General features: G+C 38.1%; 1 protein-coding gene across 1 annotated transcript; it reads left to right on the top strand.

Moving 5' to 3' along the window:
- Positions 1-3,462: 3,462 nt before the first annotated feature.
- On the top strand, positions 3,463-23,544 carry GPR143 (G protein-coupled receptor 143). The gene is made up of 9 exons (XM_062574622.1): positions 3,463-3,541; positions 9,175-9,432; positions 11,107-11,216; positions 14,215-14,309; positions 15,633-15,725; positions 16,621-16,730; positions 19,221-19,329; positions 21,596-21,713; positions 23,142-23,544. Exons 1-9 carry the CDS (start codon positions 3,475-3,477, stop codon positions 23,439-23,441), a joined length of 1,260 nt encoding a protein of 419 aa, XP_062430606.1. The 5' UTR covers positions 3,463-3,474; the 3' UTR covers positions 23,442-23,544.
- The last annotated feature ends 1,234 nt before the right edge of the window (positions 23,545-24,778 follow it).

Here is a 24,778-nt window from a genome sequence, read left to right on the forward strand (position 1 = left end):
GAAAAATGGATTTCAAGATAGGAGTTTTGGACTTGAATATCTTATTCCTGAAGAGGTCCCTATAGACCTCAGTTGCACTATAACAGCAATATATGTAATATTAATTAACAGTAATATCTGTAATACTACTATTGAAGTCTATAGCGCTTGCATGCTGATATTGCACGTGGAGCAAGTATTACAGTGCTTCTAGGACATCTCGTGAAACATATTGTGAATTTTAGTGTCTTTGAAAATAATCATCACAAAGACCAAAACAACTACTACAAACTAGAAATAGTGCTAAGAAGTTCCTGTAGCAGAAGTAAATGGAATTTTGGGGTAATTCAAGGGTTGCCATGCTGTTGGCAGGTTTTTTTTGGACTCTGAGAGTCCAGAGAACCTGGAGAAACAAGTTGGCTAGCAACCCATGAGACAGACATCCTGGCATAGCTGGAAAACAGGAGAGTTTACTTTGGGAACCTGCCATGTTTCCTCTGATGGCTTTAGAATAATCATCCTCTTCTGCAAAACACTTTGATTTCAACAGATTAGCTATTTTCCCAGAATGAAAAATGCCATATGTAAAAATTCCAGCTGGGTATCTCCTTCGTGATTTAGGCGCTTTCAAAATCTTTCCCAAGTGTATCTTGTTTCTCATGTATTGCAAATGAGGCTTCATCATCACATAATTAGTACTGGAGAAACCCCTAGAACTTCTCAACCTTTCAGATAAATATTTAAATATATGCTAATGTCTTCAGTTCTTTCAGACCAAAAACATGGTTCTATTTTATTTCTCTAGAGCTTTTTACAAAGCTGAAATCAATGAAAGAATTAGCATTTCGTATGAGATCCAGTATTTCCTATCCTCATAAGGTTTTAATTCAAGCTTTGTTCAATTCTCACTTAAAATGTGGGTCTTAAGACATGGAGCACTTACATATGGAAATAAACCAGGGATTTAGCAATATATAGGACTTAGCTGTGGTGATAAACCTAAGAGGGAAAGGTCTCCATGTCTCTGTCTATAATGCTTTATAAAAGACAGCTAGGGAGTGATACCTATTTCGGAGGCAAAATGGCACAAGCTGACTCAAAGTTGCATTAATTTCTACTATTCAGACAGCTAATTTCTGTAACAGATTTGCCTCGGAAAGACAGAAGTTAGCTCAAGCAGAGCAAGCAAAGTCAATGAGCGATCTGCCAAAGTGTGGACAGTCAGAAGTATATAGGTCAATCTTATTCCCTGACCTTTTATTTTAAGAGTATTTCCACAGATTGTATGAAAACAGTCCTGAAATTGCTCTCAAGGTTCCTCAGAGTACAATTACTGGATTATTTTCATTAGAAAATAAAACCTTATCTGCAAACCAATGGTGAACCTAAGTGGTCTGTATAGACCACCAAGTTTGGATGCAAAGAAGTTTTGTTTCTGAAAAGGAACATAGTGCACAAACCCACCAATGTAGATATATCCTCCACGTCCGCAGTGTCTTAGTCTTCAAGCTATGCGAGGCCATAATTCTGCTGTTAGAACTTTCAAACTGTCTGGATAACCAGACTCCCTCCCATGCAGTTCTTCCCTGAATGCAACGTGTGTCTTTACCTGCAGTGCACGTCTGCATACCCTTCATCTCTGCCAATGCAGGGTAACCAGATTATGAAAGAAAGAGAAAAAAAGAGGAGAAATGACATAGGTATGTCCCTGCCATGTAACTTAAGGCAGGTCTTGTAGTGGAGAACATGCCCTCTGAGAATCAAGGCCGTTTAAAGTCAATTGCTATTGCCACCAGAGTTGCACAGTACATTGCAGAGACATGTCAGCAACACGACAGGCACACGTGATCAGTACCTCAGAACAATTTTCTAAGGGTGAGAATGTTCTCTGCAGAACTAACTATGCCTGTGAGTAACCAAAAGGAAAAAGTCTGTGATTTGCTAGTAGTATTGGCCCAGCTCTAAAGTACAGTTCAAGAATTCAGAATACAGTTCAGAAGCACTGAGGTGCAGTTTAGAAATTGAGATTCACTAGATCTGTCTACAGATCTAAAGGCAATGAGCCTAACACTTTACTGTAATTTATAACCTACTTCAGGATTTATAATTTTTATGATTTTGCATGATAACAAGATTGAAATTCAAATAAAGTGAGAATAGTAACTCCTCATGAGGTAGCAGAGTAAGAAGACAACATACAACCTAACAAGAGGAGGTGAAGAGGTAACAAGCTTTCCCTGTGGATGGGCCTTTAAGCTGGCAGTCAAATGCAGGCACAAGTGGAGTCATACTGCCTTGAGCCACAGTGCCTCTGGTATCTGTATGCTTGTTTCCTTTTCAGTTCTTGCATTAGGGCTCTTCCCCCAATCAGGTTATAAGCATCTTAAACTACATCTTTACAAATAAACTAAAAATGAGGGTCAGAGGGCACAGATTCAAGGACTGGCACAAGACAGTCCATTCTGCTTCATTGTTAGCATGCTAACTGACCAAAGCCTGGGTGCAGTTTGGGAGAAAGTTTGGACCAAAGACTGTTACTGTTCGGCAGTTTGAATGAAGGCAAACTCGTTTGGTTGTGGAAGAGAGTTCAGCTATGCAGATGCTATATAGCTATATTTGGTCACATATATATGGTGTACAGCTTCATTAAGCTGGTATTTGTCTACTTCATGGAGTTCCATCATTGCAGGGAAGCATCATTTGTAACAGTCTTGCTCTTGCATTTCTGATCTTTGTGCAATAGGGAGTGTTTTTCGCTGTTTGTCTTCTGTGATAACACAAATTATGTAATAACACTCTGTAGAAACAGCACTGTGTCATTTGCCCTTATGTGTCAGAAAACAATCACTGGCCTATTTTAATTGCTTAAATGACATAGCCTCAGAAGCCAAGAAATAGTCTTTAATGAAATTAAACTAACATCTAATATCTAATGTATCTTTTGTTTAAATTCTGTACCTGATGAAGATCATCACTGGAGCAGGGATGATCAGGGAAAATGCCACAGGGTAGGTTTCAAGTGCCCTGTCTGGAAAGAATGCTGTGAAGTAAACTTTGAAAAGGGTAGATAAACAGCAAGTGACCAGACTATGCATGAGATCAGACAAAAGCCTTGTAATCTGGTATTTTTCACTTGGACTTTGTCTTCATTGACTAGCTAACCGCAAATAGGCCTTCCTTTTTTTTCTGACTATCAGCATTGTGTAAATAAATCTCCCAGCTCATGCTATAAATAGTCACAATTCCTTCATTACAAACAACCTTTCTATTCACAGTGTGGTTATACAAAATATGCACCATGTCCAGGTGAGGGTTGTGTGATGCAGCATCTTATGAGAGTACATCTAAACGTGTATGCAGTATAAAGTTAATGTTCTTTATTTGCAGTGCTATAGCAGTTTGCCCTAAAGCATCAAGCACATCTAGCTAAAGATTTTTATGTTTTGCTGATATTATGACTGATACAAGGCCAGTTCTGCACATGCCCAGGAGTCGATGGAGAGGGAAGATCTTCCTGTGTATGCCACCTTCCCAAAGGCTGCCGTGGCCTTTTGTACTGAAGGTATGAATGTGCTAAGCGGTTGGGCTCTCTTCTCTTAGGAGACCCAAGTTAGCAGGACATGATGAGTTGTTGGCAGGTTTGAGGGCATCCTACTGAGTCAAACAATGAGAAAAAAAGTCAACATTCAGGTTAGCTTTTCTTGGCTTCTGTTGGACTTAAAAAGTGTAAGGCTTTTTAGGAAGTGTGAGGTACAGTTTCATTAACTTAGTTTTTGGCTACATCATGGAGTTTTCTCGTATCAGTAGGATATCATTTGCAACATCCTGAGGAAACAGATTCTGATCTGGCTACTCTGGGGTGTGTTCTTATTCTCCATCATCTGCATTGACACACATACAACCCCAGAAATGTTTATTAATTTCTTTTGAAAGTCTGAATTACCGGATATTAGAAGTATGCAGTGTTGTGGGGCACAGGTTATCTTTTGAAGAATACTGAGAACAGGATAGACATTGAACATCTTTATGGACCAGGGTACCCTTTGTATACTTACAAAATGAAGACCCAATTTTAAATATCTCTGTATGTGAAAAAGATAATGTTCTTTTGAGTGTGAGGCCATCTTCAGTCTTTTTTACCAGTCAGTTTCTACACAAACTGTCTCGTGTTGTCTGTATAGTTGTAAGACAAGTTTTCTTTGTTCAATATATACTGAAAAGGAGTTATCTTTTTATTCTGTGGATTAATGTAATGAAGACAATGAATAATGATGGAATCTGTGCAGAAATGTGGCCACAAAATCTGTCTTAATGCAGATTAAAAGACTAATATTCTCAACATTGGCACAGAAAATCAAGGAGTTTGTTCTACAGTCCCTAAGAAAAAATTATTTTCTCCAGCTTATGGATGCATTTTTCCATTTAGTCACTTCGTACTTCATCCATATAAACCTTGGAGACTGATTTAATCCAAAATAGGCACTACTTCAGTAACTAATTGGTGTATGTTTGTTCATAAAAGTCAGGTAGGATAAAATTCTCCTGGAAAAGGCATATAAGAGGTAAATAAAATATTTGAAACATGATTGCATCAGTTACATATGCACAACTACTTAGCTATTCAAACGCCTTGTCTAAGAGAGGTATGTATGAGCTCATGAACCACTGACAAAACATAGTATGTAAAAACTATGTATGAAGTGAAGTAGCTAAGGTCTTCATAAGGAGGTAGTGATTCTTTGAATTATACATATAAACAAATAAATAGTGTTCTCTTTTGTAAATCCATACATTTTCTTTTCCTTTTTAAACCAGTGCTGTAGTTTCAGACTTAATTAAAACAGATTAAAAAGTCTGTAACTGCACACTTAAATGTAAGCCATACTGTACTCCTTTAACAGCAGAAATGCATGCCTGTCATATTATTTTAAGCCAATTATTTTCCTTTAGAACCAGGTAAGCCAGTGTTTCAGCTTAATGATGAATGTGGGCTTCACTGAAATACTGTTTCCCAAGTCCAAGAGAGCATGAGAGGGGTTTTCTAAAAACTATGCATGTGGAAAAAGTGCTTATTCTCCTTGCAAGAAATACTGTATTTTTTTCATTCTTGAACATACAGCTAAAAATGTATAAAAACAAGACTGGAAATTTCAGTATCATGCAATTTTCTGTTTATTCTATAGCATTGTTCAACTGGTATTTCAAATGACAGATTGGGAGGTTTTGTGGATGTTTCTTCTATGTGTGCTAATGTTTCTCTCCAACCTACAGCATTTGCTTAATTGATATGCTGTCCTGGTGGTAAAAAGGAAGAGAGAAAATATTTGTGGGTATGCCTTGTACCGCTCAAGTCAGTGGGAACTTTGTCAAAAATTTCAGAGGGAAGGAAATTAGGACCTATAGAACTATTTAAGTTTTACTGAACACTGAAGTTCCTTAACCAGGTAAAATAAGTTTCTTTGTTACTTTTGTTTCCTTTGCCCTTGGCCCTGACTTTTATCCTCTTATTTGCATACCCACAAGAAGCCGAATTAATTTCAAGTATAAGACTGCCAACTTTGAATTTCTTTGATTGTTTTGACTCTTTGTACTTTGAGCACAGTGGCAAGGGCCAGAGACTAACTAGTTATTACCAGCTGAGATAGTGAGTGACTCATTATTTTGGAGATCTGTCTCCCATTTAGCCTCATCTGTCCACATCTACATGCATCATGGCAGGTACCCATTCACTCATGAATCCCTTTCTTTTCTTATTAGATAAGTTCTTATTAGATAAGGGTCCTGCACTGAGGGAGGAATAACCCTAGGCACCGCTACAGGCTAGGAACTGACCTGCTGGAAAGCAGCTCTGTGGAGAAGGACCTGAGAGTTTTGGAGGACAAATTGACCATGAGCCAGCAATGTGCCCTTGCAGCCAAGAAGGCCAACAGTATCCTGGGTTGCATTAGGAAGCCTGTTGCCAGCAGGTCGAGGGAGGTGATCCTGCTGCTCTCTTCAGCCCCGGTGAGGCCACATCTGGAGTACTGCATTCAGTTCTGGGCTCTCCAGTACAAGAGAGACAACATGGAGCTACTGGAGAGAGTCCAGCGTAGTGCTATGAAGATGATCAGAGAGGACTGGAGCATCTCTCTTATGAGGAACGGCTGCGAGAGCTGGGCCTGTTTAGCCTGGAGAAGAGAATACTGAGAGGAGATCTTATCAATGTCTAAAATACCTTAATGGAGGGTATCAAGAAGATGGGGCCAGACTCTCTTCAGTGGAGCCGAGCAACAGGACAAGAGGCAACGGGCACAAACTGAAACACGGGAAGTTCCACCTGAATATGGCACGTCATACACTTTGCTTCCAGTTAAAATGATCAGTGAAAGAATCATATACTCCCACTGTAAGTAACTGTATAATCAAATCCTGAGAGAATAGGAGGGAAGGGACCCAGAAGAAGAGGTTAAAAATCAAACCTTCATTCAAGGGAATAAAGCAATAAAAATAGGGCGGACAGCTGGCAAAACTGTGGGGAGAAAAGGAAAAGAAGATGTAAAGAGTAATCTCTAGAGCGTAAGACTTGAGAAATAAAAGTAATTCCAAGACTGAATAAAAGAGGGAAAGAAGTGAAAAGTATTAAATGGTAAATCCACACAGGCAAACTAGAAAACTATAGTCAAAATCAACGAAAACAAATGATAAACAGAAAAAGTAAGACATGAAACATTCCAGCTGGAAGCCAGAACAAATGATCAGGATAGCAACTTGACATGCTTTTCAATGTTTGAAGGAAAGAAAAAGAAGGAAAGAAATGAGGAATATGAAGGAAAAATTTAAGAATATGGCAATACAAATGACAGGCTTCTATTAAATAGTTTATTTCTGTCTAATAGAGTATCTGTTGCTGTTCTAAGTATGGATCAGGCAATATAAAGTAACCTTAAAATGAGAACAAACATTAATTATTTTTGCATTTTGTATGTGGTATATTGTGGCTTTAGTTTAAAGGATATCGTCTCTGTGTGCAAACTTTGTAATTTTTGTTCTTGAAGTCAATTGCCCAGGAACTTGTTCTTCTCTGAGCCTTTCTTTGGTAGACTAATAGACTCTGTAGACTCTAGACTAATTTTTAGCATTTATTCTCCCTTAACAGAAAAAGTGGGTATCATATTCCCACAATGAAGTTATGCTTTTAGGTAATATCTTTCTGCCTAGACTCCACAGAAAATCCTTATATTTCTTGAGAAATTTGCTTAAGATACACTGAATTTACTATAGATTTTGCCTGGCTGAAGCTGCAGGCATTGGCTTTTAGACAGTGATTTGTAGAAAAAAAAATAGCATTTTCTATGTTACACTTATTTATAACACAGCTAGCCAGGTAGATTACAATGCAGTATCTTGACAGGTAGCAACTCCTAATTTGCACTGTTAATCTCTGAGAGGGAATGAAAGCTTATGAATCCCAAACCTTATAATGACAACAGAGCATAGATACTCTCCTTTAGCGCCACAAGATTTTGTGTTTCCAGAGTAGGACAATCTGTTTCACAACCATGCTGCCCCAATATATTTTGTATATATGGTAGCAACAAACCATAGGGTTGCTGCATCCAGATCAGTCATCTCTCTGGAGCAATGAAGTAGGAGAACCTCTCTGTGCTGGAGAGGAGCAAAAAGATTCAGGCAGGACTCAGCTTTAAACTCAGCTGCCTGGATTTAGGTGGCTGTACATGATGAGGGTACTTAAGTTCCCATTATAGTCAGTGGAGCTTACTGAGCCATTCAGCTCACCAGGTACTTTTATTTTAGGAAAAGCTGGACTGCTCTCTAGACTCCACTGGCTAATACTGTCTTAGCTGACTAAGATCTTGATTGACTATAATGGAAGTTTCAGACACCTTGCTGAGTTTGGACACCTACATGTAGGAGCCTGATCTGCAAGCTAAAATCCTGCTCCTCAGGTCTTTAGCATGGGCACAGCGCTGAAGAGTCCTCTCTAAGTAAAGGGTTGTTGGATACCATTGTGTGCCTGGGATCTTGGCCTCTAGCTGCAGCTCCTGCCCTACTAAAGGCTATGTATATATACATATATATATATATATATATATGTATGTATGTAAGCTAGACCACTAAAAAAAGAGAGAAAAGAAAATACAAAAGGTTGTCATTTGTTCTTATAAGGAATAATTATAAAATCCAGGGCTGTATTATTTAAAACTCAGTTCAGTTCAAGTATGTTGGCAATGCTCCCTCCTTTTTTTTCCCTGCATGTATTCTTACAGACAAGTTTTCTGAAGGGGTGAGGGCTGGGAATTTGAAACTAGTCTGAGAGAGGAGAGTCATTTTTGTATTTATGATTGCAGGTATTTGCTGCTGTATCTAATAGGACCTCCAACTTAAAGGATTTTGTCTAGCTTTTAAAGTAAAAATAAACATTACAGATCAAATTCCTGTTTTCATATTAAACTCAAAAAAAAAAAAAAAAGAAGAAAAGAAAGAAAAATACTCATGAGGAATCAAAAGTCCTGGAATTTTCCACACCAGGGTATCTAAGAGGACTTACTCTGTGTTTTAAATGAGATGAGATTAATATCGTCTTCCTAAATGTAGTCTCTTTCTCGAGTGATAGGACATAATGTTTCTAATTACCTAATGTTTCTAATTTTAATTATGGAGATGGGTGGGTTGGATCACTAAAATTTAGATTTTGGTTAGGATGTGCATGTGGATTTATAGCCCTGTCCCTGCTTATAAAAGCTGGAAAAGCTTATTGTCTGGGCTCATCTTTTCAATTAATTTGCAGTAATTAAAGTGTAATGTGTGGGGTGGGGCTAAAATGAAATACAATTAAATTTCTTCTTGGGTATCTCCATCCTTATTTATTTTAAACTATATTCAATGCTCTGATGAGTTTAAGCCTTCCTGTATCCTACTGTGCAAGCAGAAATATTTGAGTGAACTGTTGCCAATAGCTCTGAGCAAGAAAGGGGCATGTTTCAGATTACACTGAGTTTTGTTGTTCAGATCTGATCTCCTTTCTAGGAGAGTCTGAGAAAGGCAGCTCTAGGGGATTTAGTTCTAGCAGCAGCAGCACATGATCTATCAATCGCGTGATTCTTACCACCGAGGACTAATGGGGAGGGTGAAGAAAAAGCTAACAGTGCCTTCTGGAAGCAACAGCAGCTTCTTCTGCTCTTGGGCCTCTTCCAGCAGCTGGACTCTTCATGGCTTCTCCCAGGTTGGAAACCTACTGCTGCCCTAACCGAGATGCAGCCACACAACTAGTGATGACCTTCCAGCCCAAAGTCTTCTGTGGAGTCTGCATTGGCAGCACCTCCGTCAATCTGCTGCTGACCATCCTGCAGCTCCTGCCAAAGAAGGGACAGAGCCCCAGGAAGATGCCCAAAGCCTCCTCCTCCTCCACCATCCTTCTGCTTATCTCTGCTTGTGACATCCTTGGTGGCTTAGGTAAGGATCAGCTTGATATCCCTGACTATTGCTGTGGTAGGCTTGCATTGCTTTGAGGTGCACTAGCCAAAAGAGCTGGTTAGTGGCTAACAGAAATGTGTGAGGGAAATGTCATGTATTCGTGGGAAGATTTGGGCTAAATGAGATCAGAAGATGATGGACCTTTGGAGGAAACATGTTGTTTAGTAGTTAAAATTTAAAAGTAACAGATCTTAACATATCTATACTGAAATTTGTACTTTAAAACAAAGGAAAATCTGGAACAGTGGCTGGTTCTTAGAGGAATGCATGGAAGTGGAAGCGAAGGAAAATATTTTAAGACTGAGGCTGGCATCCAAAACTTAGCTGATCCTAAGGACTGAATTTGAAAAACACTTTTATCTTTAAATCCTCCCACACAAGGTTTGCACTGCTGTTCAAATGCCAGTCACTTCTCTGGGCATATCACATTGACAGCAAATTAGTTTAAATTGCAGTTGTACACAGATCATGTTGAACACAGGCTTTTGAAATGTGAGAAAAGCTCCCTTATCAAGGACAACCTGCTGCCTACTCTCTGAGTGATAGGTTAGAGGAACAAAACAACAGAGCTGGACACACATGATTCAAAATGAGACTGCTGAGTCCAAATCTGTCATGTCAGTAGATGTTGTTTACTGCCAGATTAGGCATAAATTACTACTACACTTGCTATGAAATGCAGGAGGAGGTTTTTCTACAATAACTTTTTTTCCCCCACACATTAGATAAAAGGAGTAATACTGTCTTGTCAGTCTCTCTAGCTGCTCGGGAAGGGTGTAGGACTTCGGACCTTTACCCCCTTTCATACCGAGCCAGGTTTTCTCATAGTACTTAGTAAGAACCAATATTAAAACAAATGGTAGCCTGGGAAATAAAGAAGGAGGGAGATGTAAAGGGTGTGTACATTCACCTGGAAAAGATCTTCTCAGTCAGATGAGGCCAGCAAGAGATAAAATTAGTTTTCTCCCTTTCTCTCTCATTGGCAAACTAAAAGCATTTATCCTGCACTGTCTTTGAATTAGACTCACTTCAGTAGGTGAGAAACCTTTCTCACTTGGTGGGAAACCTGGTGGGTTCGTTATGCTGTATGCTAGTGCTTTAATACCACTTTCAAGCAAAACCAGAAATTCTTGCTAACAAACTGTAAGTTCATTTAAAAAATCAGTATTGTTCTCATCTAATTCTGAAGCCCTATGTGTTCAGTCCTTTGACAGACAGAAAGAGCATTGCTTGTAAAAATGAAGACAGTGAAAATGAAGATATTTTTCTGAAATGAGAGATTAAAGAAATCAACATTAGCATATGAAAATATGCAGGTAAAATTGTAAATAGCCAGTTACTGTTTTATGTCAATCTGTTAAATGCTAACCAATTCATTTTATCAGTGTTTGATAGTATCTGTAGGTAAGTGAGATTTTAATCTATAGAACACAGCATTTCAAGTTCCAGCAACTTAAAACTCTGGTGCTACTTTCACTGAAAGATTACACTGACATTTAAATAGTGCAGTTGTTTCCTGCTCTTTCCATGTACAGATCTAGCCTTTTTGTTAAAGCACAAAATCTAGGCTACAATGTGAAAAATGTGGCCAGGAAAAAGCATGTGACTTAAATCACGTTAACAGATTCAAAGAATTAATGCATTTTTCTTTAGGTATGATCTTCAGATCAAGTGTATGGTTAGGCTTTCCAGGCTTCATAGCCAACATTTCTGTGGTGAATGGGACCGACATATGGCCTTCTGCTTTCTGTGTGGGAAGCGCGGTAGGTACAAACATCATCTTCATCTTGTTTTGTTCACAGTACCTTTATGTGGGCAAGCTGTTGTATCCAGAAGGAAATTAAACTGTGAGTCAGAGCCTAAATATGATGGATTTCAGCCTCTGCCACACCTGTACAAGTATTTTCATGCCTCCCCCTGACAGCCCAGGCTCAGCGTGGACAAGGTGCTAGACACTGTAAATGAGCACCATAAATACAAGGGGGCGGAAAAGAGCCCCAGTGCCCTTTTCCAGGCAGCATATCTGCCTGGTCCAAAGCGTTCTGCAGTATTCACTCACCACAGAACTGCTGGGCTAGGAGATCTTTGAAGGGCAGACCTAAACTGAGGTCAGGCACACAACTGTGGAACAGTAGAGATGTTCCCAAACTGGCTGTGAAACCGCTTGGTCGGCTCCTGCTGGCCCAGCATCACTAATGACAGTGAATCCAGCGTGCCCACAACACGGGGTTGCTTGGCCATCTGCTCTGGCAGAAATTACAGCCTGCCTTAATACCATATTGCAGGGACCAATTGAATTCAGCAACTTAGGTAACTTAAATTAGCGTTTTCAATGTTACACTGTGTTTTAGTCACACGTGGACTGCAGGATAAATATACCCAAAGACACAAAGCTGCTGGCAGAAGTGCTCTCCTTACTATGTATATTGCTTATACATGGATACAGGCGTTCATAAATGGCTGCATCAGGTCAAATGCAGTTAAGTATCTGCTGGGTTAAAATAAGAAAAAGTAAATGCATTCCGAAAGTACAAATTGAAACTCAGTTTCAAATATTACAATCACAGTGCTGAACTATATAATATGAATTCACTCTGCAAGAAGAAAGGTCACAGATTTTTACCAATACATGAAGAATGACAAATAAGACAAATCATCAATTTACCTAAATTTAGTAGGAATGTAGGGTACCCAAAGAACAGTATTGGCTTTACAATCCAAAGTTTACAATATCGAAAAAGGTATGCTGCATAGGAACAATTACTCAGCTCTAAAAGGTTTTAAATAAAACAATATGTACAAAAAATGCAACTCACCATACCTTATATGCCTAAATAAGGGCAAATACAGTGTTTTACTGTACATACAGATTATCAGTCACACACACCTACCATTTCTCTATTTTCCATCATTTATGTTTAAGTTTTGCTTGTAAGGTGCAGTATTTTTTCTTTAAGAAAAGGGAAAACAATAACATCAAAATCTTGTAATGTTCTAGTCTAAAACTATGTTTCCATTTGTCTGAAATGTCAATTTCTGGTGCTTAACACAGGAAAGAATATTTTTAAAGAGTGGGAAAGATACTGTGTGTAAATTGTTTGCTTTTCATTTTAATCTCAGATTAGACAGTGAGCATGACAGCCCTACCACAATTTCTATTTTTGCTTTCTTGGGCACCAAGCAAAAGTGTTGCAGCTTGGGTTCCTTACTAAATTTAAATTTAATTATACTGAGGTGAAAAATGATCCTCCTTCCACTTGTTTCCTCTAACATAGTCTCACGTGAGTTAATAAAATGTTTCTGCTTCTATTTTAAGTTTCTTTTAGTGCTTCTGTTTTGTTTCATTTCCCTGAAAACCAGTAGAAATTTGAAAAAGGCATCTCCTTTGAATAACACCCTCTGATTTGTAGATGGATACCTTCTGAGGCACTATTGCAAGATGTGACATTTTGCAAAAAGTGAGGGTAGTATATGACAGTTTTGTTTCTTAGGTACATATTTTTTATATATATTTTTGAGAGAGTCTTGTCTATAGTGGATTTCCCAGATGAAGAGACCTCACAGTTTAGTTTTGATATATATGTGAGGTGAATTGTTCACTTCTGCAACAAGTATGTAAAAGTGCAGATTAAGTTACAAACTGAGTGGAATGGATAAAGTGCATTAGAAGGAAGACTGAATGAAATTTTACCTTCTGAGTCCTGTGCACTAGCAATATGTCACATTATTTGAATAAAAGGCTGAATAATTCACGTCACAAATGACTAGATGCAAGGTCTACACCCATGATGAAAGAAAATATTTCACAGCTTGATTTACCTTTTGGAGAAAGGAATGCTAGATCTTTATTCACTGGTGTTTGGCTCAGAAACAAGTATGTTGGTTTTCAGCTGTAAAAGGATGCTACTGTGGAGCCGTGACAAAGGATATTTAGATAAAAACTGAAAGAGGGACTAAGAGGGAAGGTAATCTGAATATTAAAATAATTCCAGACTAATGGAAGAACGTGCTACAAAGAGCCAGCTCGTATGGGGAAGAACTTTGGAATTTGTAAACAGAGGCAAAGAAAGCTCAGTTATCTTATATACACTCATGGGAAAAATATATATGGTCAACTCACAAATGCAGTGGAATTTAACTTGACTTGAACCTGTGCCTAGAACTTTCTTTCTGAACTTTTATTGAAGAAATTAGTCAGAGAGTTTGATACGGATAATTTTTCCAGAGGATTTTTTTTCCCCAACTTTCTGTCTTTTTTCGTATTTACTATTCCCTAACCCAAGTTCTTGAACTTGGAGCAAGCAGCTTTTGCCTTCAGAGCCCCCAGTGCAAAGGCACACAGTGGTGATGGCTGACATGAGTTATGTTTTCATGCTTCAGATACTGGGAAACTACTAAAATTTTAACCTGAAATTAAAACATCCACACTGTAAATTGTTATTGAAGAATTTTTAGTTGGACTTCATGTAAGACATTCAAAGATAAAACTGAATAGGTAAAACAGATTATCTAAGTAACAGGATAAGCTGAGGAAACAAACACTGATTTATCTGTGATGAGATCTGTTAGCTATAGGAGTTTTGTTTCTGTGATTTTGAGTAGCATTTCATACTTCACAATCTCAGTTGCAAAATACACCCATTTAATGAAGAGATCAGCAGGCTACAGGTTTGGTTCCTGACTGTTCCTCACCCCGCCGCCCCAGTGGTACTAGAGACTTTATAAACAGCTGTGCCATTCTGATTTTTTCTTTTCCTGCAGATGTGGATCCAGCTATTATATAGTGCTAGCTTCTGGTGGTTATTTTGCTATGCTGTCGATTCTTACTTGGTGGTAAGAAGATCGGCTGGACTGAGGTACCAGAGCTAAAGCTCTAAATGTGTTACTTGACTTCCAGCACTGTATATCCATGTTTGTATGCAGATATCTAAAAGCATAAATGAAGTTTGTACATATATCTGATGTTCACATGGTTACCAGATAATAATAAGGGTGAATGGGTGTGCTAAGTGCTTATATTGCCAGCGAAATGCTCAGTTACTCGTTTATTTATGCCCAGTTGGCATTTAAATGTAGCTGAATTCATTTTTCCTTTGAAAAAATAAGGTGCAGTTCTGGCTCTATCAACTTCAATGCAGCAGGATATTATTTTTTTCCCTGCTCCATTCCTGAAATTGACTCTTATGGCAAAAAAGTATTATTCTGAAAATAAACAAATGGGTGGGATGGTGCTAATTTTCATGTAGTTCATTCTCCAGAAATTTTTCTCAGATTTTCTATTTTATCTGCTTTTCAGTATTGTCATTGTTACACTCCTGATTGCTTTTGCAGACTTCTTAAGAAGAAAAGGGAATGTGTTTACTATACATTTTCCTGCCATGCCCTATAACTGAAAACCCTTCAAAAAATACCATGCTATAATGCCAGACACAAAATACATGATATTTCTAGGTTAACTATTAGAAGGGCAAAATGACCTTTAGTTGCCATTGCTAACCACAGAATTATGTGATAATATACCCAGATGATACCAAGTAGTCAGATACTGGAGTTTTGGTTCATTTAGTAAATGCTATCAAAATGAGGATTTTTGAGTTCCAGCTAGAGTTAACCTCTGCCTGTGAATGACAAACCTGATTTTGTAAAGTCAGGCAGTTCTAGTCTGAAGCAATTGGGACTATCTTCTTCTCCCATGACTATTCATGGGGGAAAAAATGTATATTTGGGCCTCATTCTAAAATCAGAGTAGTCAATCAGGGACTTTCTACACAACCAGATCTGACACTCCCTAAGATAGGAGCTGAATCTGAATAAAAGTTATATATAATGATTTGCAAACTACCAAAGGATAATTTGTGTGATTATTTGGCTCCTTTATGTTTTTCTTCCCCTAATTTACTTTCGATAGGAAAAATGAAAGATGCAGGGTGCCCTCTAGAGATTTGGGGAGAGGAGAAAAGCTTTGCACGCTATAGGCAGGGGACACAGAAGCTCTCTGAGCAAGTCTGACAGACTGCTTTGACTTACCCTTTTTCTGAAGGCCCCTTCTCCACCTGCTGTCCTCAGTTACTGTATTGCCTGCGTTGTTCTGCACCATTTCCTATCCTATTTTTGTGTTGCAATGTGGAAAGCATAAGGTATGGTGTCTTTAACTTCTGTCCTGCTTGGTGTGCTTCCAGTACAATTGTCCTGTACCACATGATGACATGGGGCCTAGCAGTCCTGCTCTGCGTGGAGGGAGTTGCACTGCTTTACTACCCGTCTCTTTCCAGGTAAGCAGGAGTCTAGAAACAGACTAAGAAATCATATCAGTCTATCATCATTTGAATGTCCTTTGGTCAGTTTTAGATGTGCATATCTAAATACTGAGCTAACTTTTTTGATCTTTGAGCATGTCCTACTCAGTCCATGGAATCCTACAAATATCTGCCTGGGTTTTTCGTGGGTCCTGAAGAAACACGCCAGGCAATACATCCACTTGGGGATGTTGCAGCTCTGTGATATAGCTTCTACTATGAGCTGCTGTGAGCTCATAGAATCACGGAATCGGTAAAGTTGGAAGGGACCTCTGGAGATCATCTAGTCCAACCTCCCTGCCCAAGCAGGGTCACCTAGAGCATGTTAGACAGGGTTGCATCCAGGTGGGCCTTGAATATCTCCAGACAAGGAGACTCCACAGCCTCTCTGGGCAACCTGGTCCAGTGCTCCGTCACTCTCACAGTGAGGAAATTCCCCCTCACGTTCAGGTGGAACTTCCTGTGGTTCAGTTTGTGCCCACTGCCTCTTGTCCTGTCACATGGCACAACTGAAAAGTTTGTCCCTGTCCACTTGACACCCTCCCTTCAGGCTTTGTTAGGAAAAATGGGCTGAACAAGGCCATTGCAGGCAGGGATTGCTTGTCCCATCATCCTGTTCTCTCATTCCTGATTTTAGCCTTGTAGTTATTCCTTTAAAACTGAAAAAAAATTCACAGATGCTACGTGTTAAGAATCAACATTGTGACCCATGGGAACTGGCTGTGAAGATTTATGAATAAAAAATTTAACATCTGCTTACTTCATTCCCCCCCCCCTTTTTTTTTAAGTTAAAGTTGAGATAGATAGAATAGTCAAAACTATCAGATGTGGGGGAAAAAAAGTGAACAAGCTCTGAATAATTTCTTTTCAGTTGTGAAAATGGCCTGGAGCATGCAATTCCGCATTATGTCACAACCTATGCCCCACTCCTACTAGTGCTGGTGGTCAACCCAATCCTCTTTAGAAGGACGGTATCAGCAGGTATGCTTGTAATGGCCAACATGAATATGTGTTATTTAGTAAAACAACAATAATGTATAAAGCCATGCTTATGTTTAGTGTTGTGAGATGGCCCCTTGTTAATTCCTAGGGGATACAGCATAGAATGGGAGGGAATTGCCTATTGAAGTAAAAAGGTACCACCTAGCAGGAAAATTTGTCATAGATACACACTTTGGCATGCACTCAAGTTACACTGTTATAAACCTCTAATGCAGACAGGCAAAGGTGTTTCTGTGATGCACAATGATTCTAGATTTAAAGTATTTTAGACAAGTCTGGCATGGAGGCTTAACTCTACTGCAGTAATGGTTCCAACCTAGAATTTGGAATGTAATTTTATCTGCTGTAAAGGTAACGTCGGTGAGATTTGATGGTTGAATTAGCTTCTTCGCAGCTAATACTGAAACATGATCAGAACTTTGTTACTCCTGATTCTAAGATTATGAAACAAATGGGAGTTGTATACAACTCAGCTGGGGCCTTAATGTTCCAATTTGATTTACAATACAGTGCATTGAAGAAATGAGCCTGAAAGAAAAAGCCACTGATTCAATGAATTCTTTGCAAGTAATATTATCAGTGCTATGTGTTTTCAGTACCTGAATTCATACTTACTGTCTACACATTAGATATATAAAAAAGCCAGCAACAGAAGACCTTAAATTCTAAGTTCAGTCTTCATCCCATTCATGCCCTACATTCCTCAGCAGTACCATTTTCAAAGGAACAGCTAAGCAAATCTGTGGAATACTTTATTATAGCTAATTAGTTCTACTATGGTGCCTCCTATATGTTTTGTTTAAGTCAGAGACCCGATGTGCTAAAAACACAGAACATATACTAGAAAGACAACCCTTATTTGCATCATTGTATTATATCATTCTTGTGACCTGTATAAAAAATTGCATTTATGAGAGAGCACTCACCAATTTATACAGGAGAATGTTTTTTATTTAGGATTATAACTCCATATAGGAGCATAAAAAAGTAAGGGATGAGTCCAAAGCCTGTGACCAAAGTGTTCTATATGCAAAGATAAGCTTTAACCTATAAAGTGTCCATTATCAAAAATATCTGTTACCCTCTGCAATTTGTAAAAACACTTTATAAATTGGCAACTGCATTTTACTTTAGCTACTATTTTTGTACTATCTGAAGGCACATACTTTTTAAGAATTTTTTGAAATTACCTTCTTGATAACTGGTAAACTTATCTTTCATATCACACTTCAACCCCAAACAATTGAAGTTACTGGTACCCAGACAAGCAAGTGTTGGTGATATAGCAAGCTAGGGCAATACATTTTCTAACAGTAGCAAGGTCTTCAGTGACAGACTAAATAATGTGCATAGATGTGTGATATGTATCTGTGTGTGTATGTGCGTGTGTCTGTGTGTGCTTTATGTTAAGTATGTCCATGTTTGTGTCCATATATCTGTGGCAACACTTTATGGTCGAAGTATGATTTCTTATGTTTCCTTGCTCTGAAATGAACAAGCTTTGTTTTCTCAAACAACCACTCCATTCGCTAAATAAAACTCCATTCTCTAAGTAAAACAACAATAAAGAAAAGGAACAATAAGCAATAAAACATGAAAGTCTGCATGATGTATTCTATCGTCTAAAAAAGAGAGGACCAAGTGAGGGTGTAACTATGACTTAGAAACAGAAAAGTCTTTTCTCCTTGTCTGTAGATCATAATAAAAGAAGAACTGAGCTTGAACTTAAACAAATGTGGTCAAAGCAGGAGCAGAAAAAGCTTTAGTATGGTAAAGGTTGGTAAAGAAGTGTAATATCTTGCCTGGAGAGGTCTTTGAGTGTTCCTCATTTTTCAGCGAGGTTATTGAGACTGCAGACAACACACCTAGATATAATTGTTATGCTCAGGGCCAGGGAATGGTCTGGCTAATCTCTCAAAGTCCGTTATTTCTATGAGAAAATACGCAGTAAATATGTTTATACTTGTGCATATGTATGGTCTATTCTACTAATATCACACTTCATTACACACACACAACACACAAGTTTTAAAGCTGTAGCCGTAGTTCTATCAATTGCACAAGTAAATGAAATGTGTAGTGTAGGACAGAATGCATTCTACTCTAGCCTAAGCATCATACATCATTATATCGCACATCATATAAAAGTTGCAGGCACTACCTTTTTAATTATAAAAGAAAAGTATATTGACCATACTAACTATTTTCTATCTTCAGTGGGACTGAGAGAAGAGAGAAGACGTAGTAGAATATCACCCATTTTAGGAAACCGTAATAGATGTGGTTATTTTCCTTAAGTATCAGGCTGCATATGAGATTGCTTGGTGATGGTCCATCCAGCTTCTGAACTGCTGCTAGGGATAAATCCATTTCCTTTGATATCTTTTTGAAGACATCTGTTTCCTGGATCCCTGTGCTATAAATAACAAGATGCATGTATGTTAATGAACACAATTGTATACTTTCCAGTTGCCTCCTTACTGAAAGGGAGACAAGGAATTTACACAGAGAATGAAAGACGTCTGGGGACAGAGATCCAGATCCGCTTTTTCAAAATTATGCTGGTATTCATTATCTGGTAAGGGGATCCATTTTTTTATTTTTCCCAGCTGGAGGCAGTCAGGGACAAAAATAGACTCTGATAGGTTGTTTCATTTTTTTTCACAGTCTTTGTGTTGCAAAGGAACAAGATCACAAACTAACTGAAGCACTAATGTAGCATAACAAGGCAGTAAGGAAATGATAAAAATGTTTGAGCAACAAGGAAAACAGTAATCCCTAGAAACAATAGCAAAAAGATGGTTGGGCACAACCTAAATGAATAGCTGTCTGGAACAGCAGCGCTCCGGTACTGTGGTCTGATAGACAGCTTTCTGCACTCAAGATTTCTGAGAGCCCACTCTACACCCTTGTCATCAAACATTTCATTGAAAAGCTACGATTTGGATGGTTCCAAGACCAGCTTCAGGCTGCAGACTGTGCTTATGTAACACGGTCGTCGCCTCTACAGTCTGCAGATCACAAGTGTGCGGAACAAGCATTGCGTATCAGCTGGAAATAGCGTGACTGTCATGGTTGCATTCTTCTGTGTGTAAAATTTCTGATCATTTAATCTCTTTTCTATTTTTCCATCTTCTTCCATGAAATAGGACTTTTAGGATAGGATAGGAAAGAAGTAGAGGAGAGAGAGTGTACTCATCCTTGTCTCCCAATCCCTTGCATCTCTGTCCTAGCAACACAATTCAGTGCAGACAGTTCTGGAGTGGTAGCTGGAACTGAAGGTGTTGGATGCACAAAACAAAACTGAGCAGAAATAGAGCCTACTTCTGGAGGCAGTGTTTTCTCCTGCAGTCTCATAAAATAAAAGCACCAGAAGGGGGGTTGATCCAGTCTGCAGGGGTCTGTGTAAGGACCTAGCAAGAAGCAGTCACTGCCATAAAGTGTTTACTATTTACATAGGTAACACAAACAGCAGGAAAAGGAGGGAAACTACCCTGGAGCAGAGAAAGGCTTGGATAGATTTAGCAGTCTATACAACTACTTAGTATAACAATATTTAATATATACTTAACTTAAAAATAACTTATATAGTTAATACAACTACTTAATACACAGATACATTACTGCATGTTACATTGCTTTTAAAGACTGAGGCGGGAGGAAGGCTGCCTTTTTATCTTGTCCTCGCTGCTGTCTATTGAGTGCTCCAGAGGGAAACTATTTTCTTTTCTTTGGAAATAACCACACCTGCTTGGGTGGGAGAGAGATTTCTCCTGTGCAGGGTGGGGTAGGCTGAGGGAGAGAGAAAGACAGAAGGCAGTGAAGGAGCCCGCAGCGTAGCTGTCTGGGAAATGGCTGAAAATAATAAGGAGCTTCAAGGCTCCAATATCCAGGCTTCAAGGTTACAGAAAGAGAGAGCCTCATTATAGATCCCAGAGGGACTACAAAAATGCAGTTGCAACCTAAGGAATTGTGGCCAGCTTGCTAGCCTGGGAGCAAGCGTCAAAGAAGGGACCAACTCCACAAAGACGCAGTAGGGACAGTTGTTTATTTCCATTCTATCCCATTCTGAGTTTTCCTATTAAAAATAATTATGCTTTTAATTTTAGATTTTGTTCTTCTGATAAAAACACAAGCTTTAGAGTGCTGAAACTCTTCTACTGGTCACTATACAGTAAGACTGAGGCAGTCCCATCTTGAAACCCTAGGAATCATGCATTTCTATTCCAAAGTTCAAATATGGAACTAGTTAGTCAGGGACAGAAAACCAATATGGGATAAAACAGAGGCTTGCAGATTTGGGAGAGAAGAGCAGGAGGTTTTACGTTATGATAAAAATATAATCGTAGGAAGGATATTTATAAACTCTTGTAGAAAGTATGACTTGGATGCTTTTTGAAGCTATGGTAGAAATGCAAAGAAAGGCTGCCCTGACTGTTTGGAAGTCCTAAGAAGTAATAACCATTTTACCTTAACCCTTATTTAATGTGGAATAGTCACAGTGTCTTTTTTACAACAAGAGATTTGATTATGCTCATCCTTTTTTAGAAACAGAAATTACCTTTATTCCTAAAATTTGTTGGCATTTTTAAGGATTTTAAAGTCCACCTTTAGCTATTTTAATTTATTTTACAGAATTTTGAAAGTCTATTCTATTTTAACCTGAAATTTTAGGATATTTAGAGAGACTTTGATTTCTGCAATCTTTTACAACATACATGCTTATATTTGGTTTCTTTATCTGTAAGTGTCTTATTTTTAAGACATAAGCATATATATATATATTTATATATATGTTAAATGGTCTTGTTCTCATCCTTTTTTTTTACTTTCTTCCGCAACAGCTGGTCATCCAATATCATCAATGAGAGCCTTTTATTCTATCTTGAAATGCAGCCAGATATCAATGAAATACCCCTGAAAAATATTAGAAGTGCTGCACTGATCTCATGGATTATAATGGTAGGTTAACCATGACATTTCTTAACCTTAGAAATCAGTCATGTGAGGTTGGAGAAACAGCACCATATAATGTGTGGGTTTTGATTATGGAAATAAAAACACATTTTCACTCCAAAAAATCAGGGAAGAAAAGCAGAGAGTAAGAGAGAGGTAGGAGCTGTCACTGGGAGTGCTTTTCACATGTAAACTTAGCCAAAAGGTAACAAAGATCAACTTTTTTTTCCTTTTACTAGAGTACACATTCTCTCTATGGGTGGTTCCTATCCATCTGAAGGTATAGGCTAGACCATTATAATGAATTCTGGTCTAACCTTTCTAACCTCTGCTATACACAAACCATAAGGTTTTAGCTCATGATTCCTGAAGGTTCCCTCAAAGCATGGGGATTTTCTGATAAATCTTTGTTTGTAATGAGGATTTTCTGTATTGCTGACTTATAAAAAAAATTACATGATATATCACAATATATGCATGATTATTTGGGGGAAAATATGTGAAAAATCTTGAAGCAATAGACAAAAAGATAACTATAAGATATTGGGCTCTAACTGTGTTCTACCCTCTTTTATTCCTTTGGAATATTTAACAATGGATTTTCCAGAGGTGATAATGTGAGTTCCTGTTTCGAGAGAGTTTATTTTAGAGCTGTTAAATACCTGTAAGGCCTGAACACACTCTGTGTAGTTAAGCCCTTGTGCCCGTTTGTATTAAGCGGTTAAGTATTGCAATTCATTCATCTGTTAGAGATCTTGCTCTTTTTCACCTGGAGAGGAAGAGGTCAGGTCTAGGAACTGAGCCATTTTTTAAACTGTCTGTAAAAATAGTTTGCTATTTTCATTTGAGAAAAATGGAAACATCTAAAACCATTTACTTGCCAAGAGTCCCAAACCAGTGGGAACAGCGATGATGGTTTTGGAAATCATTTGGGACTTTTTTTTTTTTTTTCATCTCCCCTTTTTTCCATTCAGCTTCGATGGACAGCCTCACTGGCTCAGAAATCTGCAACAGTTCCAGACAGATCAATTGTTAGTGTTTGAAAAAAAAACTGACTGTTAATGTCTACTCTCTTATATTTGGTTTAGCTTCTAAAGAAAAATATAGTGTTTGATTTTGTGAATTAAAAAGTATACAGCTTGTGAGGAATGTTAAAATGCTCTGAGGGACTGACCAGCTGAAATTCCTGCTAGAAAACTGTTTGGCCTTAGTGTTCATGGGATACTCTCAGCCTGCTGAAACAACAGGTTGTAGTATCTCTGATTTGTTCCCATCTACAATAGCCACAACACAGACTTTTATTTGGATGGAAATGGCATCTTTGAAAAGCAAATGTTCAGTGTAAGGGAAGTTGCTAATACATGCTAAATATTTTACTGGAGTACAAATTCCGGCCTTGCTAAGTGTAACTGCTATTGCACTTCTCTTTTGTAGGGCGTTCTTAATCCAATGCAAGGCTTCCTTTACACATTAGCTTTCTATGGCTGGACAGGATGGAGAGTGGATCTGAAATGGCAAAAGAGAGAAATACCCTGGGAATCATTGTCCTCATCAACCGTGGGTGAAAATGCTTATCCCTCACCTGTGAACTACCAAAGCAACATCCATGAGTCAAAGAAGATATCCACAACTGACAGCCAGCAGACCGATGAGGCTATAAGCATGTTGTCTGAAGGTAACACTAGTGGTGATGACAGGTTAACCAGGAGCTCTCCCATCTATCAGGGTTGGTAATTTATAGGTGCATTTATCTTACTCCCTGCCCCTCCACCCCGCCCATTGTCAAGACTGATAAAATCACCGCACCACGTGAACCATTACTTACTCTGGAATTAGGAATTAGGCCTAATGGTTTGATGTCATTTCTTGTAACATTTGTGTGTGTGAGAGAGAGTGTATGAGACAGAAATTGTAGTTAATGTCTTCATTCACTTTATAGGGGATGTGTAGAAAGTTTCAAAGATCTGATCATTTTTTAGCAGGAGCATATCTCTGTTACTTATGATTCATTTTCCTCCATTTTATTTTAACCTCTCTTGTAACCTCCATATAGTAGAAGAGTCTTTTGTTTAAATAAATGAATTACTCATGTGTTGGGTTTTTAAATGTGTTCCCTTACTTGCTTTGCTCAATGTAAAACTCCTTACCTAGAATTACAGCTCTAGGATTTCTTAGGCACACTTTCTATCTTTGACACACTGGTCAAACATTAGTGACAGCAAACTTTGATGGAAGCACAGATTTACTGTTTGTGTAGAATCTCACTGACAAAGTCTTCTTTTTTAGTTTGTTTATATTAATTTTCAGTTTGCTTTTGTCTAAGAAGCTGGAAGTCTTTTTTAAAAAAAATTTAGACACAGCCTAGGTTCTCTAAAGACTATGATTCTATTTCACTACTGACTCTCTGAACTGTTTTTTGTTTGTTTGTTTGTTTGTTTGTTTTAGTTTAACAAGGCTATAGCTATTAAGGAGGGCAGTTGCATTAAGAGATAACATTTGCAAAAAAAATCTAGATGATATGAGCAATCATTTTTTTAAAAAAAGAATAAATAGAATCAATAATCCCTTCTCAGAGCTGTGCTCTATTTTGCATCTTCAGCTGCTGAACAGAGAGATGTTAAATCCATTCTATTTTCTCAGCTACATACTGTGTTTAGTACAGTGCTTCTGTACTAACTTCCCAAACTCCCCAAACACTTCCCAAAATGTATTGAAAATTAAGAAAAAGGTAATGACTGTGTTTACCTCAGGCTTTTAACCTCATATTGGAAGTAGAATTAGCATGATCTAAAACTCATTGTTCTGGAAGCTATTTACAATAAGTTGACAGAGTACCATGAAAGCCACTTGACCCCAGCTAACCCCTCTGCCTCCCTTCAGAATGTAGCCAGGACCAGTCATAAAATAAAATGCATTTTTTAAACCCAGTTCACATTTACTTTGAATTAACTTCTCTGGATGTCAGCACCCTTCTTTTCAAACATACTGCAGGCTCATCTTTTTTTTTTTTTTTTTTTTTTTTTTTTAATAATATATTATTAAAGCTAAAAGGTTAGTGCAATAATTAAATA

This window comes from Rhea pennata, chromosome 1 (genome assembly GCF_028389875.1).
Source record: "Rhea pennata isolate bPtePen1 chromosome 1, bPtePen1.pri, whole genome shotgun sequence".
NCBI classification, from domain to species: domain Eukaryota; kingdom Metazoa; phylum Chordata; class Aves; order Rheiformes; family Rheidae; genus Rhea; species Rhea pennata.

Coding starts and splice junctions, on each gene's coding strand:
- GPR143 (XM_062574622.1), top strand. CDS start 3,475: ATGGAGAGGGAAGATCTTCCTGTGTATGCCACCTTCCCAAAGGCTGCC. Junction 11,217..14,214: donor CTTTCTGTGTGGGAAGCGCG/GTAGGTACAAAC, acceptor CTTTTCCTGCAG/ATGTGGATCCAGCTATTATA. Junction 19,330..21,595: donor ATGCTGGTATTCATTATCTG/GTAAGGGGATCC, acceptor CTTCCGCAACAG/CTGGTCATCCAATATCATCA.